The sequence below is a fragment of the Odontomachus brunneus genome, unplaced genomic scaffold (assembly GCF_010583005.1).
Source record: "Odontomachus brunneus isolate Ranch 3 - 2012 unplaced genomic scaffold, Obru_v1 Obru_scaffold_017, whole genome shotgun sequence".
NCBI classification, from domain to species: domain Eukaryota; kingdom Metazoa; phylum Arthropoda; class Insecta; order Hymenoptera; family Formicidae; genus Odontomachus; species Odontomachus brunneus.
Genome location: NW_022639467.1, coordinates 716,711 through 740,747, shown reverse-complemented (window position 1 = coordinate 740,747; position 24,037 = coordinate 716,711). Strand labels below are relative to the sequence as shown.

The following is a 24,037-nucleotide window of genomic DNA, read 5'->3' as shown; positions in this document are numbered from 1 at the left end:
AATATGAAAGGCCCAACGAACCAACTGTTCGGCTGTTAACAGCAAACCGCAAACTGAACATGATGCTTCGTGATTGACCAGGAGGAACCGGCAAGTACATTTCGCTCAATACAGAACGTAACTCCCTGGCTTTCGCGGACAAATGTTGGCGTAGCGCGATGTTTGTTTTTATCCTTCATACTGGTATACCGCACGCCTGACTTATACAATGCTTACGATTTGTAGCTCTCTACTATAATTTCATTGCCGAATCATTGCTTAGGGAATCGCCGGAGGAGGTGTTCTTCCTTTTCGGCAGACCTCTGCGAGTCATTGTATCGGCTCTACCTTGGTGTTTTGAAATGCAAAGCGCCCGTGGGGAGGGTTTATTCGAGAATAGAATGGTTCCGGGTCATAAGGCGGGAACCGGTTTAAGCTGGAGCAGGTATGAGCTCCATCACTTTCGGCGCTACAGACGCGCGTTTATAAGCCACACCACCAGGATGGATTAAAGTAAAATCGAAACAGCGAACAGCGCGCCTTTTGTGTCGCGTGACATTTATTCGCGCGAAAGGGATAGAGCGGCATTTCGCGACACAGCGTCGAAATATGATGCTTGGCCATCCTGTGACGCAGACATCCTGTCCTCCATTTAGCCGCGCCAGGAAGTGTACAGTACGAATGTTTCTTCTCATTTTTCGAGTAATTACGTGAAACGCGCGCTCGTCCACTGCCAGTTGACCCGGATGAAACACTCGAGCTGATAAAGAAATCTCTTGTCAAAGGCGGAAACTGGTCTTGCCCAAAACTGGCGATCACTTCCTTACACGGATAAAAAAAGACTCGGTTATATTAACCAATGTCTGGTGACACATGAACGATTCAGAAATTTTGGTCGGAGTCATCAGAATTCAGTCTAAATTATCAAGATTTCTAGGTGACTTTAACAAATTTCTGATAATCGAAGTCGAAGTTTCTGTTCATATTACATCAGAAATTGGTTTATACAATCCAACTTTTTTCCCATGCATCATAGGAATTCGAGCAAACATAATAACGTCAAATGATATTTTAATGTTAATAAAAATAAATGTTTATATAATATATCGTTTAACATTACCCTGCTACTTGGAGTAATAGTTTCGCGAATGCATAAAAGTTGAAAGTTGGAAAATGATTCTTCCGTCTTCCCCTCTCTTTCTCTCTCTCTCATACAATGAAAAAAAAATCTATAGTTAAAAGGACATTTTAATGATTTCACAGAACCAAAGCTCAGAAATGTGACTGAAACACGATATTAATATTGGAATCTCTATACTGAAAAAAAAAGTGAAAGCTTATTGGTGGGATATAAAGTTTATTCGTAGAAATAAAAAGTTTTACAGAAACAAATTTTCTTGTACAAAAATTAACTTTATATCCCAAAAATAAATTTTCAACTACTTTTTTCTACGTGCACGTTAGCGCAATTATATTTCTTACAATTTAATACAAGTAGTTAATGCTTTCCAAATAAATAGCATCAGTTAATTACTAGGTCGCACTTGACCCATTAAGCCTTTCGGCTGCTCGCGCACGGCGACGTATCCCGCGATCTCGAGCCAACGACTTGCCTCCCTTCTACTCTCACCCAGGTAATTCTTCGTCCGCGCTCCATCGAAATTCCCAGACGCCTTACGGTTAGCGGTAAGTTTAATGGCCGCAATCAAGCGGTGGGTTAACAGTAATTATTGCAGTACCACGAAAAGAAGCGACTCGCGCCGCAGCGGAAAGCACGTATGAATCTCTCGTCCGTAATCATGGGAGACCTTGTTATTTCGCTTCTTCTTCTCGTCAGGGTCTAGTGTGCGGACTCACATCCGTGTTCGTGTCTATAGTGAGCGCGTACAACTACGAGTGATAATTTCGCCCGTTTCTCTTACACATGTTGGCGCTATTCGTTCGTTGCCGTGGGAAGTAACGTGGGACAAACGCCGACATTTATTTCGCGACACACTAAGCATTTTTTTCCCTTGTGCCGTCGTGATTCACGGAGACTAGTTCATCGTGTGTGCTAAAACATTACGTGTTTTCGCGCGAAGGCGCTCCCGCTCTAAACAAATCTAATTGTTTCGCGACTCACGGTTTTAAAGCGACTTCGCCGATCGAGTGCTTGGCTTATTCATTGACGGTACGATAATCACTGGTCGTAGTGGAAGTGCCACTTATGACTCGCCCGGCTTCGAGGATGTAAGAATTTCTCATAGAGTAAGACCTTTTGACTCCAGCATGACCAAGTCTCTGGGTAAGCTTGTACAAAATCTCTATTCCGTTTCGATTCGTTATTACATTAAAAGATCAATGTCATCATTATCTAGCATATTTGAGTTGGAATACTAAGTAAATTATTCGAGATATTTGACAAGATATATTTTTAAAATCGTCGTCAAGCGGTGTATACTGAGAAAAAATACTTGATCGCGTGGAAAAAAATACTTGAAATTTATTTGTGAGATAGAAAGTTTATTCGTAGAAATTGACTTTATTTCACAGAAATAAACTTCATTTCACAGAAGTAATCTTTATACCCCACGAATAAATTTTGCAAGTATTTTTGCACAGTGTATACGTAGCGAGTAGAAAATCGCCGGCATTCTTTGGCTTTGAAGCTTTTAAGATTAAAACGGCCGGTTGTGTCGCAATACTTAAAATTCATTTGATTTCTTCGGCATTGAGCCTCGCCTTGCTCTTCGCTTGGCATGCCACGGCGTGCCACGCCGCGCGTCATCTCAATGGAATGAAACGTCTCGACAAGGTCTGCCTGTATGCGCGTCCATACGCTTGAAAGAAGGAAACTTTTCAGCGTACTGGTTACGTTCAGCGGTTTGTTTTCCGTACGAATATCGATAGATTATCTCTCCCTCGTTTCTTTCAGTGAGACACGCAGCTGCATAGGCACCGTTAATTTCTAATGAATGCTAAATCACAACTACTGCACTACGCAGTTACGCGTGTAGTATGCAGTTATGTGGCAACGGTTAATTTGTAATGATTGTAAAGTGACATCGTCATGAGCCTGCAGTTTTTTCAGAGCCATTGTAAAACATTCAGCAACCCTGACCCAACAAACTTTGATCTCTGTGAACGTGATTGTTTCTTGATAAATTAAATCGATCTCTCTCTCTCTCTCTCTCTCTCTCTCTCTCTCTCTCTCTCTCTCTCTCTTTCCTTCCAATTGTGCCCAATTAAGGACATCAGAGTTCGTCTTAAGAATAATTGCATGATTATATTATTAGATAACTTGCAATCAAGAAGAACAAATAAATGCATTAAATAGACAATCGACGAATAAATTAATGTCGTGATTGTAAAAGATAAAGATTCGGTTCAAGAATAAAAATCACATTCAGCGAACAACGCTGCTCTGCAGTCGTATGGCCCACAAGCGACGAGCTATTTAGTATGTATATGCTCTACGCTTGTCGCTGCCTTGTCGCGAAGATTATGCCCGGATGCTCTAACGTCGGAGTGCAATTTACATTTTTTCGCGAAGGTAACATATGTCTTCCCGCGGCAATAAATTCTCCCCTGCGATTCTCCGGTTAGAAGCGCAGAAGCCGGCCGTGAAGCACGCGCTCTCGACGTTAGTCCGGATTTTTACTTGACCGTAAAGACGCAAGACAGGCTTTTCATGCGCGAATTTCCAAGGCACAGAGACAGGAACGTGAGAGATGTAACGGATCAACAAGATTGGCAACGGTACTTCGTGCCTGGTCCGCGAGTCCTGCATGCTAATGGGACGTCGCCGTGCGTCGTCGTCTCGAGTCTTCGTCCTCGGTGCGCGCATGATATCCTCCGTTCCGGTATGCCGCGGGTCCCTTGTGCAGTCGATATCTCGCGTACGATAAGGTTCATCTACCTCGAAGTTCCTGCGATAAATAGGCGAATATTTGTCAATATCGGGAAGATGAATCAAAAAATTTCTCAAGTAATATCCTGCCGCTATAACAGCGTGTGTGTGAGAGAGAGAGAGAGAGAGAGAGAGAGAGAGAGCATCAGTGAATCATACAAGTGCTTTATACACTGCAATATTACGTTAATTATGCAAATTGCCTTATTAATATTGTATCTACCTTTAATGACGATTAATGGGATTGCTTGAATTTCTCCATAATCGTTCTTCCTTAACGAAATCGCCGGGAACATCTCGATTCATTCTTGACTGCACATCCCTGCGAAGAAAAAATTCCCGATAATACTTTTACATATTACTTGCTAATGACGGGTGCGGGCTAGAGGCCACCGTTGCTGCGAATGAAACCGAGACCGGAAGTGAGGCAATTACTCAGTCGGCCGGGCAGTTCCAGTCAATTGTCCCGATTGTATTCGCGGTAGCTACTGCCGACGCTGCGGACAGGAAAATGTACTCACTCGTTTCGTTTTGGTTTTTATCAAATTCATCAAATGTAATCGCTCGTTGATGACAGCTAGATGGCTATATCGCAAGGAGCTTCAAAGAGCGTATCAGGAAATGTCTTCAGCGAAGTCGCAATTAAATTTTCGCAATCAAGCCAGCAGAATAAATCGCGGGAAATGGAAATCCGGAAATTAAATCTACGAATTGGCTCTCGACAAAATTGCATGCGCGCCGTCACGCCGATCAAAGAATTGAATCGAACGATTGCTATTTCACTTCTTTCCTTTCAGAGAGATAATGTAACGGGACTTTCGCTGTCGCTGCGGTGAGGCAACAATGTCCACACAATGCAATCGCTTCGTGCAAAACGCCTGGAAGAAGGAGCTCTGTTCGAATTGTTTCAAACCGAAAGAGGAGCACGCGGCGGCTGATGAAATCTTGAGGCTCAATGTCGAGAAGGCCTCTACGAATTTGAAGATCGGCAACCTCCAACTACAGGTATCAGCTTGTACATCTTGTCTATCTTGTTAATTAATTCTGTAACATATTCGTATAATCATTATATTAGTGCATTGCTATTACTTGATTTCTGCTCATCTTCTTGTTTATTTGTTCATCTTCCTATAATATTTGTGATGTACATAAAGAAAAAGTATCAATGTTCGGGCACATACCTATGTCTAATTCTGTACGGAAAAAAAAGATTTGGTTAACCAAATATTTGGTCGAATATGAACGATCCAGAAATTCCGATTAAAGTAACCCGAATTCTGCTTAAGACTAACCAAACACATGTCTGATTTATTTAACCAGAGAGTAAAAGACATGTTTGGTTAAATAACCAGACATGTTGGTTAGTCTACTAAAAATCTTGTTAACTTAAACAGAATTCGGATTATTTCATCGGAATTTCTAGATCGTTCATATTCGACCAGATATTTGGTTAATTCAACCAAATCTTTTTTTCTGTGTGGACATTCTTCTTTTTTGTCTTTAAACATAAATATTTAAACTTTCAATAAAGAATATATATATTCAATACGGAGGAAATTTTATAGTAAGAATTACTATAGGATTTTGTAATCAAAAAATAGATTGACATTTTCTGCAATAATTCACCCTATCTTTTCATTTCATATATGTGCCACTTATATATTTTAAAAACTGAAACATTAAACATATTATTAAAACATTTATTATGTTTTCAATGAAATTTGCTATATTTTTAGCGAAATTTACTAGCAAAATGGATTTTATCAACAATCTATTTTTGAATTACTAAAAACACAGTTACTAAAAAAATTGAAAAAATTTGTATGAAAAAAAGTTATAATATTTTCACTGTTGAAAATTGAAATATTTAACGATCAAAATAATAATAATGTTCCGTATTAGGTACATATCTGAGGTTAGTATTTTTATCTTAAATATTTTGCACAATGAATTGATAGTTCATGCAACGCGATTACCATTGGCATTCGCGCAAGGTTGATAGGTGGTATAAAAGGTATGATATTGTACATTACATAACCATGTCCAATTAGTGGGAGAGCATCACCAGCCAAGCGTATTAGAATGTTTTACTGTCGCATCACGTGCATCAAAACGACACACGTCATGCGCTCGTTTTGACGAAGTGATCCTTACAGAGCATCCTACGCGGCAAGGCGATCTGTCGGAAGGATCAACGGAAGAAAAACGTCGGCTTCCCCGAGTTACTCACCGAAATAATCGGTTACGGCGGAGACGATTTCTTCTCCGATGGTGAAGAAGACAATGATGAGTTCCACGTCGATTCGGGCGCGAGTCCGGAGGACGACGGAGTGCCGGACAGCGAGGAGGAACGCGCGTTGGGCAACCTGACCCGCGCGAACACGAACTTCAACACAATCACCGCGAATCTCACGGATTCGGGAAATAATGGGTCGAACGACGCGATCAAGTCGTCCACGACGACACCCCCGAAGACCTTCGCTTCCTTGATGCTAGGCAGAATACAGAGAGACGCGGACGGCAGGAAGACGACCCTGTTGGTGTCGGTGACACCGTTCGGCGGGGACGAGTCTGTGCCCACCGCGAAGAGGCCTATCGATCGGAAGATCAACACAATTAACTTGCAAGCCAGTCCGTTCAAATGCAAGTCCAGCAATGGAGGATTGTCAGATAACACGGCCGAAGTAAGTACAGTGCGAGCTGAGAAAATGGTTTTTACCTAGGACTCTGTTTGTGTTCAATTGTTTCTTTCGTTGATAAGTACATGGAAAAAACGGCATGGTTGACCCACAGATAAGTCTGATCGTGCCAGCAAAATACGGAATAATTATATAGTTACTGTAAACACAGAGTATAATTGTTGAATTATTGGCGTTGCACCAGAAACAATATCTGGTTGTTCTCATCAGAGTATATCCATGACAAATTTCATTTCAACTGATTTTTGGTTGTCAAAACCAGATCACGCACAACTACATTGATATAGTTGATATAATTAAAATTAAATATCTCCGATTGTGTGCGTCATATCTTTTTTCCGTGTACGATTTTAATTTTAATCATGCGTGAAATATCAACCAAATATAAACTAACTGTTTATCTATGGACTCGATAGATATAACACTAAAATTCTGTAAACAAGGATTACTATCTAATATAAATAAAAATTGTATATTTTCTACAACAAAAAAGCCATCAGATTTTTACCTTGAGCTCGACTCGGCGTAATACGTCGAGAAGCTCATGAAAAACGATCCGTCTAGCCTTTGTCTGATGTTCTCGCGGATTATGTTGAAGGCCGCGAAGAAGCTCAACGGAGCGGAACGGAAGAAGACCGATGAGCAGGAACAAAAGCATCCTCCGGAACTGGAGAAGATCGTGGACATGCCGTTGATCACGTCCGCCAATATGATCACCATTGTTCGGAAGGAAAGCTCGATGGACGCCGCCAGCGTGGTGGACGCGGAGAAAGCGGCGGAGATGACGCAGAGGTGCGCGCAACTCTGCAAACCCGACAAGAGAAACGCCGTCCTCCCTCGCAACGGTGTCCCAACGGTGAAAAAGACTGAAGCTGAGGCGTCAAAGATATCCGCGCAATCCGCGCTGAACAACGTAGGAGAGAGCGACTGCGTGAAGAGGACGGCGAAGAAGAGCGATTGTCCAAAACGCGAAGAGGAGGCAGAAGGAGTCGAAGTCGCTGGGACGCCTTCGAAGAACGACGAGGCACCGGAGAGCGATCGTTCGATGAACGTCGCCTGCAAGGACACCAACGAAGTCGACGACAACACCAAGATGAACTCGTCGTCGCAAGGGCGCGAGGTTGAGGGGCAATACCAGACTACGGAGAAGAAATTCTGCTTCGAGAGCAGCCGAGAACTCGCAGGAGAGCCGGATGGCAAAGCGGACGAGGAGGAAATGACGGAACCACCGGCGTTGCCGACCAGTCCGCCGCCGATCGTAACCACGGAGCCCAGGTCTTCTTTTCTGCACGGTGGCGTTATTAATGATTCGAAAGCAAAACCCGCGGTGCCGCAGAAGCCCCTGACCTTTTCCGCGAAGGCGAGCCCGTCCGATGCTCCGCTCACCGTGAGGAAAATTTCCAACGGCGACTACGTGCTGCCACCGCCGTCGGTTCAAAATGTCGCCAGTAGACCCGTTCAGAATTTAAGTGAGTATTGAATGGCTCTCGTAGAGGGATATTTTAGAGATGCGGCTGAAAAGAAACGAAGAGTACATATGACACTGAAGTTGTGACATGAAGTTGTATCAATATTATTATCTATGATATATAATAAAATACTTTCTACAACAAGAGGTCATCAGGTCTTCACTTTGGGCTTCAATCGATGTATCACGCTGATCAGTTCGTTGTTTATTCTCAGTTGGTTTGTTTCTTAGCAGCCGTTAGACCGGAAATACACAAAAGTAAGCAGAAGTACACGGAAGAGTAAGCAGTAAAAATCGAATAAGTAAATTTACCAGCTGCAGTCAATGATTCGTCTTACGATCTAAGAATAATCGATTGTGATTAGTCAATTTTCTTACTGTTTACGTTTTTCTGTGTGCCACAGTTCTTACTTTGCATTTTTAAAAGGCCGTTGTTTGTATTCTTCGATCTGCTTATAGGCACGCAAGAGATAGGCTCGCGACATTCAACGAAGAAGAACGAGATCTCATCAGAGATCGAGCAAGTCACTTCGAACGCGAATCAAAATGCGGAACCGGAAAGCCGAACGAAAACGTCGTTGAAATCTGCCATCACACCATTACCCGCTTCTATGGTAACATTGTCAACGCTGAGTCTGCCGAAGAGTCCGATGGAGAACGGAGAAGTAGACGAGAACGTCGCGCCAGACGAGGACTTCGCGGAGGTGACTCCGGTTTCCGTCTCCACCATGGAGCTCGTACGCTCACCGAACAAGAGAAGGATGGCCCCGAGACCGCCGGCCGCGGAATCCACGGAGGAACTTGTACCGGTCTCCTCCTTGTTCGCCAGAAATCCAGGAGCGAATCTGAAGTCCGATTCACCTGTCGTACGTGAGAAGGAGAAGCGCGAGAGATCGTCCTCGTGCAGTCCGAAGTTCCGCAAGGCGGTTTGCGACCTGCCGGACCCGACGAATGCCAGCGCGAAGCAAACGATCGAGACCGTTTCCAGAAGAACGATGTCGCAGGACAGTTTGACAAGCGAGAAGGAGGTGCGGGAGGAGAAGAAGAGAGGCAGGAACCGGAGGGGCTTCTCCCTGAAGAGGTTCCTGAGGATGGGCTCAAGGAAGGACATAGACATGGTCACCGGACAGACGTCGGGCGCGAGGACTGACGAGATACCGTCGACACCACAGCCGAAACCGAGGTTGGAGATCATCCATCCTCTGGAGCTGGATGGCGCCGCGGTGGAGGTGGTAGGAAACGACAGAACTGTCAGCAGGATCGGCGAAGACCAGACGGACTCCTGCGGCGCCAAGAGCGACGGATCGAAGGCTACGCGATTTCCTCCGCCGTCAGCGGGTAAGCGCGACATTTGCGCAATTTCAGTGAAACCTCGAGATCGGCAATTCTCACATAAACCACGGCGTGTTACAGCGAGGCCCGGGAAACCTCCTCCGCCACCGAGGAATCAGTCCCTAGAGGATTGGTCGAGGTTGGACCCGGCGAACAAACCGGTCAGACCGCCGCCACCTCGCGCTGAGGCCAAGCTGAACGTTCCTGCCAGGAGCGACAAGACGTCTTCGAAGTCCACCTGGAGGCCGACGGCCACGACGACCTCGGACTCGATTTACGCGAATCTGGGTAAGTTCAGGCCCATACAGTGCAACTAAGTGATCATCGCGACATTCTCGATGTTAACAGCCATACTCACACGAATCCTCGCGCCAGCCGCTTAAAAGAAAAAAGAATATATTAAAAAAAAAAAAAAAAACGAGAGAGACGTCACCTCGCTTGCGCGGGTACAGCGATCGAGCCACGTAACACCGGATGACGATACTTAACTTAGTGTCCGCGGAGAGGACGAACGATAATGAATCGCAATTGATCGAGCGACCGCGCGTCGCGCTTGTTTGGTCGCACGAAGGACAGAAATTGAAGGTCTCGATTGTCGAAGAAGCGCTAAAATCCCGCTCGGAAGGTCATAATATTCTGTGATACGTTTTATATCGATAACAATGTCTTGTAATACTATCTCATTTGGAGGAACTTATTCCTATACTCTCGAACGACTGTGTCAGGCACGGCTATTGTTCCACGTAGTGTTAGCACTATAGATCAGAGAGAGAGAGAGAGAGAGAGAGTGCTTACGGCTTTCTTACCTTCTTTCCTTTTGTTTTTTTATACGATGGTTTTCCACGAAGAAAACTGTTTTTTCCCGCGATTTCGCAAGTCCCGCGGTATACATCGACAGTGAGGCTGCAGCAAAGAGTTTGAGAATGGCTGGTCAAGCAAGTGCGCTATCTGTTTGTTATACTTATCGACTCATTTTGTAAAGATACGAGGAGTGCAGCGGAGCGAAAAGTTTTGTACGAACATCTGTGTCTGAAATAAACGTATACTATCTGAAAAAAAGGAATCACGGAGTTTTGTTTTCTCTGCGGATTATGCGGTCTCTCGTGCGCCGTGTACCGTTGCGGAACGTATCCTCCCGATGCTATGGCTTGTTCGTTGCACCTTCGCATTTATCCCCTCATTAACGTGAGAACAACGGTCACGTCTATCGCGTTAGCAAAGGCGCGACTACTCAAGCGTAACTGTACACACACACACACATATCGCGCGCACGCACATACACACATGTATGCACACAACACACATGCATCGCGTTCACGTCTCTCTCCGTTTTCTTTCTCCCTCTGCGATAGTTACGTAACGGTGCGTACCGCGTGTCGCAGGTAACGTTTGTTGACGTTACCACACGTGAACACTCCTAACTGACGCTGGGTGCAACTAACGCCGCATGCACTGCATGCACTGATTGCGTATTGGCAGCGTATACCCTTAGCATTTAAGTTTAGATGATGTATGCTTGCAATCTTGAAGATCCCCGATCGACTCGGAAACCCATTGTAATTCTTACACCTGTTGTTTTTCTAATCTATCGTACGATGATATCGATGATGGGGTTTCGTTGACGATAAGCAGTCGACTATGTGTCTTTGTGTGATTTATATTAGTGCTGTCAACGGCTACCTGAATTTCCAGTTTTATTTCAAACGTTATTCTATAATCGAATATAATATTATACTTGGGAAATGTTAGCAAATAATATTGTTTATCAGCGTCAGTACAAGAATCAATGTAAGTGAAAGCAACATTATTTTGAATTAGTCACTTTCGAGCTATCATGAAAATAATTTGTGAATAGGATTTGTTACTTTAGCGACCCGGGCAACTGCACGGCCCGGTATTATCTGGAGAATTAGATAACACGAGAGACTTCAGGTACGCAAATTAACGATATCCGATCAATATTGACAGCACTAATAATACGCAAGTATTATCTATGTAAAATCCGGTGACAGTAAAAATATTTTGTCCATCCCGAAAGTGCTAACGATAAAGTCTATCGAAATCAATTGTCGATAACTATCCAGCAATGAAGGACATCTTGTCCATACAGAATTCGTCTACACACACTCACACACATACACACTAAGAAAATATCATTCTATCACCAAAAACAGCGATTACTCAGTTTATCTTCCTTCTTTCAAGTAATGATTATCTTCAGCAAAGAATATTTTCTTGATAAGAATCTTAAAATATACTTATAAGAAATTTTAGAAAAGCTCATTATTACATACTCAAAAGAACTCTTATTCTGCCTACAAGAATATCATAAAACTTTATCTAAGAAAAAGTTGGCATTCTATGCAATAAACAAACGAATTTTTGTTTTAATTTAATACTCTCGACTGAAATGCTAAACTTACTAAAATCTAGAATGTACTTGAATAAATTTTATGAGTTTTATGATGAGCTTATGATAGATTTGCGGATATATAAATTTTTACGAAACACTTGAAATAAGTAACATTTACATGAATGCAGTATGTATTTTTCTACGTGCACACATACAGACGTGGGATACGCGTGATGGGTGAACTAACGTTTGTTACTCCCAATTTCTCGTATCGTGCGACGCGGATGTTACCTCCAGTATCCTAGACGCGCTAGGCGAATTAGTGTTTAGATAGCTAGCCTGTTTCGTGACATGCCTTGTGTCTTGTGGTACTAACCCGTGGCGCTTGACGATGGCGGACGTGCCTGCAGCAGCGGAGGATGTTACAGGTGAGGTACGCAGCGCCCTGGCACCCTCAAAACCCCAAAGAACCGCCAGTATGAGAGACCGAGCCATCTCCCAACCTGTCCCGAAGAGGCACGGCGCGTCGGCCGACAGTCAGCATCAGGATTACGATGGACTCGCTGTCGTACGACCCACTTCCGATTCACCGGTAATAATCGCTCTGTCGAATTCGTCCAACGTGAATGCGAGCTTAAGTACCATCGCGCATATTTGCATTCCAACAGACGTCCAACGACAGCCACGTGTACGAATGCCTCTCGAGCTCGCCCGAGTGCGACTCGAATCTCGAGCTACGACACGGGGTCGGAGGCGGATTCCACGCTGCCTGCAAGAGGAAGTCGGACAGTAGCGTGATGGAGAACGGGGCGGAGATGAAATTCCATCATCAACCGTTCGTCAGGTCGACCTCGTTGCCGTACTGCGGCAGCGAGACCGAGAGCGAGCTTTACGCTCCGTACACTTTTTACGCGGGCGATGAGGTACGCCGTCAGAGTTCAAACTCTGTCGAACGTGTTCCGCTCGAGTGAGCAAAATAAATGTATTCAGAAACAAACCTAATGAAACACTTGCAAAAGCAGGGTGCAGAGGAGGATCAGGACTGGAAGAGCAGGGACGACGAGCCGAGGATGAGTCGCTTGAGGCAACGCAGAGGACGCAGCATCGTTCATCGAAGTCTCGAAGATAATTATGGAGCGGTGGTCGTAGCGAATCACGAGGCGCTCGCCCAATTCCTCGAGCAGGTACGTCAGAAGTCATCGTTATTTTCTGCAGATCGACACGCGTGAATTATTTCCAGAGCATATTTTGCATATTAAAAGTTCTGAACTTTCCCTAGTTTATAAAGATACGACGATTCGCCTTGTTACAGGAAAATCAAACGATGCAATTGCCGGTAGGTCTACGCGCTCTGAAAAACGCGAATCCACGGTTGAAACACTTCAGTGTTGACATTCTGACATCAGTCTCCATCGGCAGAAGAATATTCTACACAGCGACGTGGAACGATCAAAACGTCACGCTGTGTATAACATTCGATCTAGCCGTGCCTACGCCGCAAAGGGACTTTTATCTGGTGCCTATAATAGAATTTGTAGATACAGTACCGAAAGAGATTATCGAGAAGGTCCGATCATCCGGTAATGAGGATATGGAAGGTAAGAAACGTAGTGTTCTGCGGTGAGAAGAGATATTGAACCTTCAAATGTGTAACTGTGATTCTCGTTTTAGCGACAATTTTGGTTCTCCCGCGTTTGCATGTAACCACTATACAATTGTTCGGGACAATGTCGAAGGACGTGAACAACGAGAGTGCAAACAGGGAGGCTTCGTTCGTGCTGCTTCAGCTCGTTAGCGCCCTGAAGAGTCTTCAGGCTCGTGGGATCGAGGACACCAGCAAGTCCCTGAACGACGTTATACTCTGCAGAGAAGATAAGGATGTTTGTTATCGGCTGCATCTTCTGCAAGGGTTAGCGCTTTTCCGCACGATGACAACATAATGCAGTATAATAATCTAATCGCATACCCGCATCCCGTCATGCAATGTGCAATTTCCGCTTTTGCAGGAGGTTAAACATAGACCCGTGCGATGAACCTGGCGAAGAACGGGTCTCGCTTTGCGAGTGCGCTTTAATAGCGCTGCAGCAGTTACATCTCACGAACGAGCTACCACTCATACGAGATCTGCTGATACGCGAGAAAGCGGTTACCCTTTCGCAGGTGAGAACTGGTATTTCATCCTGCGAACTCTTCGCGTGCTTAATTCGTTCGCGACGACTCGCGTCTCTATTGATATTTAAGATCTGTCGACGTTTAATTATTGATCGGCAATTAGGTGAAGTCTGTATTGGAGTTCTCGCTGTGGGGCCCGGCCGATGTGCCTCTCGGTGGTCCACGGGAGAGGGAAGTGGCGCTTCAGAGGTGGCTCGATCTCGAGAGAGCTAACGTGCTCCACGCTCTCGTCAAGACGAAAGCAGCTCTCACCGTCACAGATGAATATCAACTATTATTCCTGGTGCGCACCACTGCCAAGATTATGAGCGAGGCGTCGGTATTACTGGACGAGCAGCGTAATCGTCTGACGCGAAGAGGCTGATGTTCTCCGTTGTATATTTGTACCGTGTTTTGTGCAAATGTCAAACATATTTGGCAAAGGAAACTTATATTTATTGATAAACGCACAAAGAGATGTCCAAAGTAACGTCAAACGCAAAGACAATCTGTAACAAAACCGCGCTATAATAACGTAATAACTTTCCTTCTGTATAGCTGATACTTCGATTTTTTTATTACTTCTATTATACTTTAAGCATATTATATATATTTTTAAAAATAAAATCATGTAATTAGCATATTATCATGCATATTAACGCAAAATTTTAATCATATGTTTGTCGGTGATGAGTAGTATATTTTTGTATACACTATATATATTACTGATATATACGTACCTATATTATTGATTTTTAAACATATCATTAACTTTTAATATTAAGTATGCCTCCGAGTTATATGCTAGCGCGTATATAATATTTTATAGTAAAACAAATATTTAGAGAAACGTGCCAATGCTCAATCGAAGTGTGATCCCGCGTATACGGTGCGCGATCGTTTTAGAAGTAATTGTTTCACATCGTTATCAGCAAATGACAATTGTTTACAAATGTTTATAAATATTTTACACCATGTTTGTAAAAATAAACGTATTAATCACATTATATGTCTTTAAGTGCTCCTATTTCGATTTTATTTTTGTTGGACCAAGATGTAGAAAATGTTAATTATGTGATTATTTAAATTTCATATCGATTTTACTTATTTCACTACGTTTTCTCTTTGTCATGACGATCGAACACTATATCGTTTAATTCAACAGATCTGTGAATATCGCTACATACCACTATTTCTTCATCGTTTAGTTGAATTTCTGGTACAACGACCTGTTCACTCGACTGCGAATCCCAGGAAGCTTCAATGAAGCTTATGGGCCTGTTTGTGACGATGATTTATTTTAATTAAATGCAAGATTTTTTAATGTACGGATAAATTTGCCGTAAATTGTAAATTAATCACATAGCAAGCGTGGAAGATATGTTATATTCTAATTATAAAAATGTACCTTTTGCTAGAAGTTGTATCGTTTAATCTTGAGTCATTTTCTTCGTTCCGGTTTTCGTTGTGAAGTAACGAGACTTGCTCGGTATCGTTCGTTAATCGTTTCCTTTCCACTGTATCGTTCAAATTCCCAATAGCGATTTGTACGTCGTCTCTTTGAGTTGTTTCTGAATTTCGAAGTATCTCTGTTCTGGCATGCGGTAGAGCTGGGAGAATCTTTTTCCATCTCGTTAATGGAGTTTCAGTGTTCTGCCTCTTTTCTGCTATTTTGAATAATTTACGACGTTCCTCTGTACGTTCGCGTCTCAGTTGTATCTGAAACACAGTTGGAAGAATTTGTAAGTACTAGCAAGTTACCAGGATCTCTGTATACCATCTGGTATATGTATCTTATTACCTTCAGATCATTATTTGCTTCTCGTAAGGACCTAGCCAGAGATGACATATAATAAATAATCAACGTCATCAGGACGATCAATGGTATTATTATACCAGGCGATGCAATATAATCGAGACATCTGAATATAGAAAATCGTATAATGAATCATCCTGTGTGTTTAAAATATAGTACTATCTGTGCTTATGCATAAAATTAAATTAAAAAATTTAAATATAATAAAAAAATATAATAATAAACTAAATTTACTAGAAGCTATAGTCGTTTGTTACAAATATCATAAGTTGAGATAATTTAACGCAAAAGTAACCGTACCGTCGAATTAGCTTCGGAAGTGAGTCTGTCAGACTCTTTGTTGCTAAATTATAAATTTTGGGATAACCGGAAAATGGGCCACAGTGCCACGAAGGCTCTACCCAGACGATAGCGTAACCGACCGGCAATACGCACAAGAACAGCATCGTCAAGAGAAGCGCAAAGTAGAAATTATTAGATCTGCAAAATAAAATATAATTTTTGTAAACGTTAATAAAAGAATCTATTCATATTTGAATCATGATACTCGCAATATCACATCTTCACTATTTTATTTAGTTGTCGTGAAAATGTGTTGAAAATCCGAATAATATATTACTAACCTGGAGGCTCTGAAAACTACTTCGTGAGGTACGTTGCACGTTAGAACAGCCCAAGAACGTAGATACATCAAAATACCAAGTTTGAGAAGGTTCAGCACAGTTAGGCCAGGGCTGAAAAACATTCCCATCCACACCATGCCTTGATTATTCACCAAGTGAAGAATATTCTCAGCTATCTTGAAGTCGCCATATTGAGGAAACTGTTTCTCCAAATCCCAGCACCAACAGCTGTTCATAAAACGCACGAAAACGGCACGGAAGAAATCCATGCTGAGGGTTGCCAGTATGGTGAGTATCTAATGAACAGCCGTGTACATAATAAATAAAATTTACTTATCTCTCTTGACTGGGTTAAATACTCTTTCATAAGAAAAATCAATATAAAAATATATGGAAAATCAAATTAAGATATCAATAACATATTCTTTTAGATTTGTTTGTATTGTGTTACAATTAAAAATTATTTGTTATATGTTGTTGTTTTTTTTCATATCTTACTAAATCCATGACAGTGAGCTTAGCAAGTTCCTGACCAAACATAGTTTCCCAACACAATCGACGTAACTTTCTCCGAGTCTTCGAATCTAACTGCTCCAAAGACATAGCTGAAATCGAGTACATATATAAATGATAGAAAAATTATATAGAACGGTATGAATGAGCGTTTAAAGTTGTTCAAAGGAAACATTTACCTAAATTGTTTGATGGAATAGTAGTACAAACTTTTTCGAAACACTTTATTACATATTTCTCTTTTGGGTGAGAGTTTACACGTTCATTTGACTCTATTATAGAACTACTACTCTCTGGGACATAGGTTGGCGTTGTAACATCTATTGTTGTAGATGTAATGTTAAAATTTTTAGCAAATGATTCCTCGCTAGTCGTTGATGAAGCAACTGTTGGTCCTTCGGTAAAATCACCAATGTCAGTGGTCTCTGATGATTCTGCAATCGCAAACATTTTATGACATATTACTTGTAATACATTAAACGTTCATTACTAATCCATATAACTGTATCTATGTAGGAATATAGGAAATAAAATGTACCTTCTATTTTGTCCAGTGCAATGACCGTCGATATCACAATTTCACTTTGCGATGAAGTAGAACTGCTAGTGGAACTATAAGAATTTTCGGTAGTTGTCGAGTCAGACAAAAAATTGGCGTCTACAGTCGAACTTGTATCGTATAACATCACACTATCACTCACACGTTGAGTGTCACTCTCTTCTTTATAATAAGATGTGGTATAAGATTCATTGATGTTACCCGTCTCTAAAGTTTCATTCTGATAATAATCATCCGTATAATCGTCATCATAATTGTTATTGAATGTATCGTTGTAATCTTCATATAACGGATTGGAAACGAACATCTCCTGCTTAATGGCTAGCAGTATAAAAAGTAGAAGTCGTTTCGATTAAATTCTTGAAAAACTTTGCAGCCTTATACGAATAAGATGTATTCATACAATACAAGGCATTTAAATTAATTTAAATTAATAAGTAAATCTTACTTTGTTCTGAAACTTCTCTTTTTACATAAGAGTGGGTAACGTTGCTTATTAAAACGAGACTTAGAGAAACCAATGTTGTGATTCGTTGCGTTGTACCTATTAACTCGTCACTACATGGCATTTTTGTATATACGCAATTGTTTGTCGGTTTAAGGCTATGAAGATAATGTTTCTGTGAAAAAATATAGAAAGCGATCTAAATATATAATAAATAACAAATAAATAAGGTCCCCTATAAAGTTTTCTATCTACTTTTATCTTTCTTACGAGTAATTTTTATATTACATTTTATTATATAATTTTATGTTTACACATAATAGATTACGTACCATAGTATTTATTTTGTTAAATAATGCAAATATTAAGGAATAGAGATTTAGCAAGTTCAAGACCATAATTCTGAAATAGAAGAGCAATGAAATACATCGCTTGAATTACATTAAAAATAAAGTACATCATAATTAACTAGTATCCGCGAAAATTCCAATAAATCATATTTTAGAAAAACATTATAAGTTTTAAGAAAACATCATAAATATAATATTTGAAATAAACCAACATATTAGTATATAAAGTGGAGTTAAAAAAAAAATTGAAAAATTAATTTCTTCGCGTTTTGTTCTTTTCGTGAATGTCGATTACAAATAGTTTTACCTTGCTAGTTGTATTCGAAGTTGTTTCCTTGGATGATAACTTTCGAGGAAACCAAGTATCTCGAAAAATATCGGATAGACGTATGTAATAAGAGACATTACGATCGTGATCTCGTTCTGTCGCCACCAGTTGTGTACCTCTTCAGCACTCCGTTTAACTACTTCGACTACAGCATACATCGACAGCGCAAGTAACGATAACACTACTATGTTCACAATTATTCTCATCGATATGATTTTCCAACTGTAATGAATAATTAAATAAAAAATATAAATAAGAAATAAATTTCTAGTATAAAAGGTAATCATCGAATCAATTTATTTAATGTATGTTAAATATGCTTGCTTTCTTTCATCTTTCTCTTTTTCCGCTTCCTCCAGCAAAGCTTCTTTGAAGCCGAGCATGATGCTGGCTGTACGATTATGAGCAGTTTCTGGATTACCAATCATGAAATCCCAAGCTGTGAAAAGTTTCCACGAAAAGACATACTCGTCCTCTTTTTCGGTCAATTTGCTTAAACGTGAATTTTCCGCCATTCTGAAACAAGAAATGCATCTTCATGTACGTGGTTCGTGTTATTTTTTCAGAAATGCAAATCTGTAAGTTTCCATTTCAATTATATTTGCAGCACACATTTTTTTCTTTAAGAAAAAAACGTAAGTGATTAATTTGTTAACCACTTTAAACAACTTATTATCTGAAAATTATTGTTTCTATCTCTCTCTCTCTCTCTCTTTGATATCTTTATTAATAAAATTTGATTATCTCAATCGACAAATTTTCTCTCAACTTTGAAGTATTCTAAAAAATTTAAGAATGTATTGTTTTTCGTGACTCAAAGAAGAAAATGTGTTGCATGATCTGACGACAAAGAGAAGTCCAGTCGGTACTTGCGCAGAATTGCGATGAAACTGTACGTGTAGACGACTAGATTAGTGACAAAGTACGCTAAAGGCAGTCTGTAGGTGCTATGTGACTCTTGATTCGTGTACCATCCGTAGAAAAACGGAGAATACTTCAGTACTCCTTCGAATTCCCACAGAGTCAACAAATGTTTCGACTTGACGCTTTCTTCCTTCAGCATAATTTTTCTTTCGCCGGCGAGTGTTGCATTTGCAGTTAATACCTATCAGAAAATAGGATTAATAGTTTATAAATCTTGGGTGATGAGATCTATATTTGCGTAGAAATAAAATTGAAATGACAGTCAAAAATTAAATTCACAATATTTTACTATTAGTAAACTAACGAAGATAAAAAATATTTTGCCTCAGGTAACGCTACAAATGCCGTGAGAGTGGCTGCTATAACGAAATTGATCCAAAACAGCCAACGGAGAAAGGTAAAATAGGACGCAACGGCAGATCCAAAATGAGATTCTATTTCCATAATACGCATTTCCCAAGGTATCAACCATGTTTGAAGATTGATCAGCTCGCGCCGAAAATACTGCCATTTCTGCAAGATACAATGTATCGTTTGAGTTTTTAATTGAGTAATTAAATATAACAAACAGTACTCTTAACATGCAACTTACAAATTTATAAGATATCGGTATACAAAAATCCCTATTAACAAGTATATAAAAATATTAAGAATCTATATATATATATTATGCATATAGAAATTAAATTGGCAAATAACAGTAATAATATGTAAAAATATACATCTTTAATTATCTCTCATTACCATTATTTTTGCGGACGTTGCAATCTGTTGAATTTTATCTATTTTTTATAGCCGAGAAACTTGATTCTTTAATTTTTGTACGCAGCATATTACATTAGAATGTATTTTTGTTGCAAATTACCTTAGCCATGAAAAGTAAGACACGTGCTATGACGTCTTTAGTACTGCGACTTTGAGCGAGTCTTTCCTGCAAAGCACCTTCATGTCCTCTCACGTAAGACTTAGCTTGTCGTACAAGCTTGATCTTACGTCGAAGGGGCCAGGGCTGTTGTTTCACGCCGCTCAAAACTTCCTTGTGTAGCTTAAGATTTTCAAAGACCTGCTCCTGGTTACCGCTCTCTTCCATCGAAATTATTGTGCTATTAAATTAATTGTTATCCGGCACTTATTATATTAACAAACAACTAGAACTTAAGTATTGTTTCTCGTTAAATTCACAGCAATCAATGTTGTAGTAAAAATATTCGATAAAGTCTTTTAGAAAATACTATTTACGTAATTTTGCGATTAATATTTTCATTTGACACGGTAACTTGTACCTCTTTTGCTACGACATTGATAGCTGTACAAAAATGCTTAATTTTCTAATTTCTTTTTTCTTTCATTCTCTAAGTAAAATATTTAGAAGTTATAAAGTAGTTATAAAGTATGAATTCTATAATTTATATAGAATGTCTCAAGTCCACTTTAAATGTCTCGTGTTTAACATAAACCTTATAAATTATAGAAATTTAGTTCAATTTAACTCTGAATACCGCAAATACTAACTCTCCAGAGCTCGTGGTGTAAGCTGAGGATCGACGACGCGTCACGTTGTCGACGTCAGGACCAAATGGAGATGATGGACGTCGTTTCCGCCGACTTTGCCGGCGCGTCGAGTTCCGTCGCTGAATAATCGCGCAAACCGACGCTGAATAATCATTATCGTTGCCATTTCTTTCGTCATCCACAGGTGATCTTTCCATTGACACTAGATTTTGTGAATTTTTACTTAGATCCGCTTGTTCAAATATCGCTTTAATAATTTGCCTCTTTCACAAAACTTGTAGCAAATTGACACTTTCAAAAATTTCACATAAAATTATGATATATAAAAAATCTAACGCGAACTTTCATTTATAATTAATTTAACACGATTCTTATTACCAATCTTTATAATATCTTTATAATATAATATCTTTATAATATAATATCTTTATAATATCTTTATAATATCTTTATAATATCTAATTTTCCAATTACAAATTTTCACTTAAAAAAGTATACAGAATAACAACATGAAGAATAAGATTTCATTTTCTATTTCCGTTCCTATAAAATATAGTTTTGTAAAAGGGCTCTCTATAGAGTTCAGTTGCTTATAATTTAAAAATAGTTGGTCTCCAGATGTTAACATAAGGGCGAAATCATTTTTAAATCAACAAGAATTTGCAACGAAAGGTTGGTGGAGTAATATGTAAAGTATTCCATTTCAGTGACAAATATTTGATATGAATAAACACGTCAGTGCTATTATTACTAACCAGTAGTAGAAATACGTTGTGTATCGTTGTTAGACCGCACTTTCCTGATCGCGATTGCTCGCGATTTTTGGTCGTTTTCGACAAAATCTTCGTTGCACTGACACTCGACGATAGCAAACGTAACCGACTGTCGACTGGGCGACGGTTGCGGCTGCGACGGGGATGACGGACCCACCTACAAGGGGTGAAAGATACCAATTACTGTCTTACTGAACCGATCATAGATCTCTCACAGTCACGCGACTAATGCAGAGCTCAGCGACCCAACTAAAAGATCCTCTTACATTCAATCATTTCGATTGCGAAATGAAATTTCCCTTATCAATCCTATAATGCTCTCTCTCTCTCTCCCCCCCTTTCCTCTCTAATCCAGAGATCGGAAATATACTGTATTCATTAAATAAGTGCCGTCATATTCAACTCTGATGCATCAACATTTATTTAATAAGATGTTTCGTTTCTCAAATAATTCGTTTCTAAAATAACGTATATTTTTGTTGATATAAATCTAACTTTAATATTTTCTTCTAAAGATATATATATTTCTTTGTTTCATGAAATCTCTCGAGATCGTTATTAATTATTCTCATCGATATTTAGATTTGATGTGACTTCTATATAAATTTGAATTTTAATGAATGTCAAATACAATTTTTCAAATTTACAGAATAAAAATTGAATTTATTGAAATGTAACTAGAAAAATGTTGACGCCAAGCTCTAATTTATACTAATTCAGATCCTTCTCTTTTGTCGTTTCCCTTTTAAGACGATTTCGATGTTTGAACCCCTTCGTTCACGTGTCTGCAGGTAATCACTAATCCGAGGTCGCACGCGACCGACACACCCTTCGTTCTGTGTATCATGCGGCTCGATCAGATCAACGTGTCTGCGATAATCGTGCGTAAGAGAGAAAGAGAGATCTACTTGATTAATTAAAAAGTTACTCAAGTTTCTTTTTTTATGCTCGATATTTTAAATTTTCCGCGAAAGATCAGCCACCAAAATACACGGAGAACTCGCCAATACAAGTTTAAATTCACTTAGATGAAGCAACGTTGCATGTTCAAACATAATTATGCTATTTTATGCGATTGCTCATGTTCGGGGAAATATTCGTTATAACAGAGAAGAGAGCTGTTAGAGCCGAAAGCGCGAATAGTCCCTGTTACACATCTTTTTATTCTTTGTACGACTCCACCTTTCTGCTTCACAGGTAATCACTTTCCTTAAAGGGGGAGGGGGAATGATTACTATCGCATGGCACGTGCTACACGCGATCGCACGAATCCCGCGAAAGTCACTCTCGTGCTGCGCACTGTCCGACGTAATTTTCGTTAATGCTCGCCAACCACGACAGTCGATTATAAATTCCGGCTGAAATATGAAATTGTTCGAAAACGGTAAATAACGGACGTCAGAGATAAGAAGTGAAATGAGAAACTAGAGCGCACAATGTCGCACACGAGACCACCAAAGACATCACACGATTCATCATTATTACGATTTGTAAATGAACTCAAAGGAATCTGATAAATCAAATTAAATGTGTGTAATACCTGTGTAGTCGTTAATGAGGAACATGTTTCAGGACGTTCAGAGGGGCGTGACGTTTTGTCTATTCTTAAAATGCCAGGTGTTTTCGTTTGGTCTATCGATAAAATCGACTCAACTTGCATATTATCTGCTACAGACGGCTGTAATCACAATAAATTTTTTTGAAGAATGTAACAGGTTTTCTCACATACCAAGGAAAACAACGAACTTCGAAGTTGGGCCTAAAAGATTGTAGTTGATTGATGTAAGTTTTGGATCACATAAAAACAAACTGCGTATATAATTAACGTTTTATCAATTAACTGCGAATATATATGCTCAATAAAGATAATTAACAGAAGAAATAGAATACTCAACTTACTGCGCAGCAGAGGCAAACCGATCTGACCGTCGTAACGATCTGCCGACTTACTGTTGGCCGAAGATTGAATGAAATTGAAGTTACCGGCATACATTCGCAATAATGGGCGTAGTCATGCCATTAACTTATGCATGCTAAAGGCATGCTAACACACATTCTTTTTGTCTCATTAGCAAACATTACGATCTTCTGTCCATTTACACGCAAATTTGGCGTCAACTTTTTATTGTTTTTAAGTATTATTAGAGCATACCATGAGAATGTTACCCGATCTAAAAGATAAGAAAAACAAAGATGAAAGAAGATAAATGCAAATTAGAAATAAAGCACATATAAAGTTGTATTCATATAATCGTTCACATATAGTAACAAACTATTAAACTTAATGAATAACAAGCAATTTACTGTCTTGATCGAGTAAAGA

At 40.0% G+C, this 24,037-nt stretch overlaps 2 protein-coding genes across 5 annotated transcripts in view; one reads left to right on the top strand and one right to left on the bottom strand.

Annotated features, from left to right (window-relative positions):
• The window catches only part of LOC116841668, a 50,412-nt gene extending 35,537 nt beyond the window's left edge, over positions 1-14,875 (top strand). Inside the window, exons 1-13 of one of the 3 annotated variants that reach the window (XM_032809895.1) lie at positions 1,711-2,263; positions 4,666-4,873; positions 6,025-6,552; positions 7,166-8,036; positions 8,495-9,373; positions 9,449-9,655; positions 12,131-12,312; positions 12,389-12,643; positions 12,743-12,904; positions 13,033-13,318; positions 13,392-13,629; positions 13,727-13,880; positions 13,996-14,875. In XM_032809895.1, the coding sequence (XP_032665786.1) occupies positions 4,712-4,873; positions 6,025-6,552; positions 7,166-8,036; positions 8,495-9,373; positions 9,449-9,655; positions 12,131-12,312; positions 12,389-12,643; positions 12,743-12,904; positions 13,033-13,318; positions 13,392-13,629; positions 13,727-13,880; positions 13,996-14,256 (4,185 nt within the window). In that variant the 5' untranslated portion in view covers positions 1,711-2,263; positions 4,666-4,711 and the 3' untranslated portion in view covers positions 14,257-14,875. Of the gene's footprint in view, positions 1-1,710; positions 2,264-4,665; positions 4,874-6,024; positions 6,553-7,165; positions 8,037-8,494; positions 9,374-9,448; positions 9,656-12,130; positions 12,313-12,388; positions 12,644-12,742; positions 12,905-13,032; positions 13,319-13,391; positions 13,630-13,726; positions 13,881-13,995 lie in introns of those variants that run through there. The other 2 variants (XM_032809896.1, XM_032809894.1) reach the window with 2 other exon arrangements.
• Positions 14,876-14,947: 72 nt separating this feature from the next.
• LOC116841670 (transmembrane channel-like protein 3) lies at positions 14,948-23,977 on the bottom strand. 2 transcript variants are annotated; one of them, XM_032809897.1, is made up of 19 exons: positions 23,614-23,977; positions 23,255-23,392; positions 21,697-21,871; positions 20,942-21,143; positions 20,295-20,532; positions 19,754-19,942; positions 19,375-19,610; positions 18,830-19,021; positions 18,485-18,727; positions 18,160-18,229; positions 17,831-18,002; positions 17,362-17,703; positions 17,003-17,257; positions 16,809-16,915; positions 16,311-16,606; positions 15,988-16,167; positions 15,673-15,793; positions 15,280-15,590; positions 14,948-15,149 (listed from the first exon to the last, which is right to left on the bottom strand). In XM_032809897.1, the coding sequence occupies exons 1-19, from the start codon at positions 23,701-23,703 to the stop codon at positions 14,984-14,986; spliced, it is 3,723 nt and encodes a 1,240-aa protein (XP_032665788.1). In that variant the 5' UTR covers positions 23,704-23,977; the 3' UTR covers positions 14,948-14,983. The 2 variants fall into 2 exon arrangements, with proteins under 2 accessions (XP_032665788.1, XP_032665789.1); XM_032809898.1 differs by lacking the exon at positions 23,614-23,977 and having other exon boundaries at positions 21,697-23,072; positions 23,255-23,313.
• Between the last annotated feature and the right edge of the window lie 60 nt (positions 23,978-24,037).

What these genes read in the sequence shown, in the direction of transcription:
- LOC116841670 (XM_032809897.1), bottom strand. Translation starts at nt 23,703, where the DNA reads ATGCCGGTAACTTCAATTTCATTCAATCTTCGGCCAACAGTAAGTCGG. An exon ending in TCTTACTTTTCATGGCTAAG is followed by an intron (nt 19,943 to 20,294) that starts GTAATTTGCAAC and finishes TGTATCTTGCAG; the next exon opens with AAATGGCAGTATTTTCGGCG. An exon ending in CTTCGAATACAACTAGCAAG is followed by an intron (nt 18,230 to 18,484) that starts GTAAAACTATTT and finishes CTTCTATTTCAG; the next exon opens with AATTATGGTCTTGAACTTGC.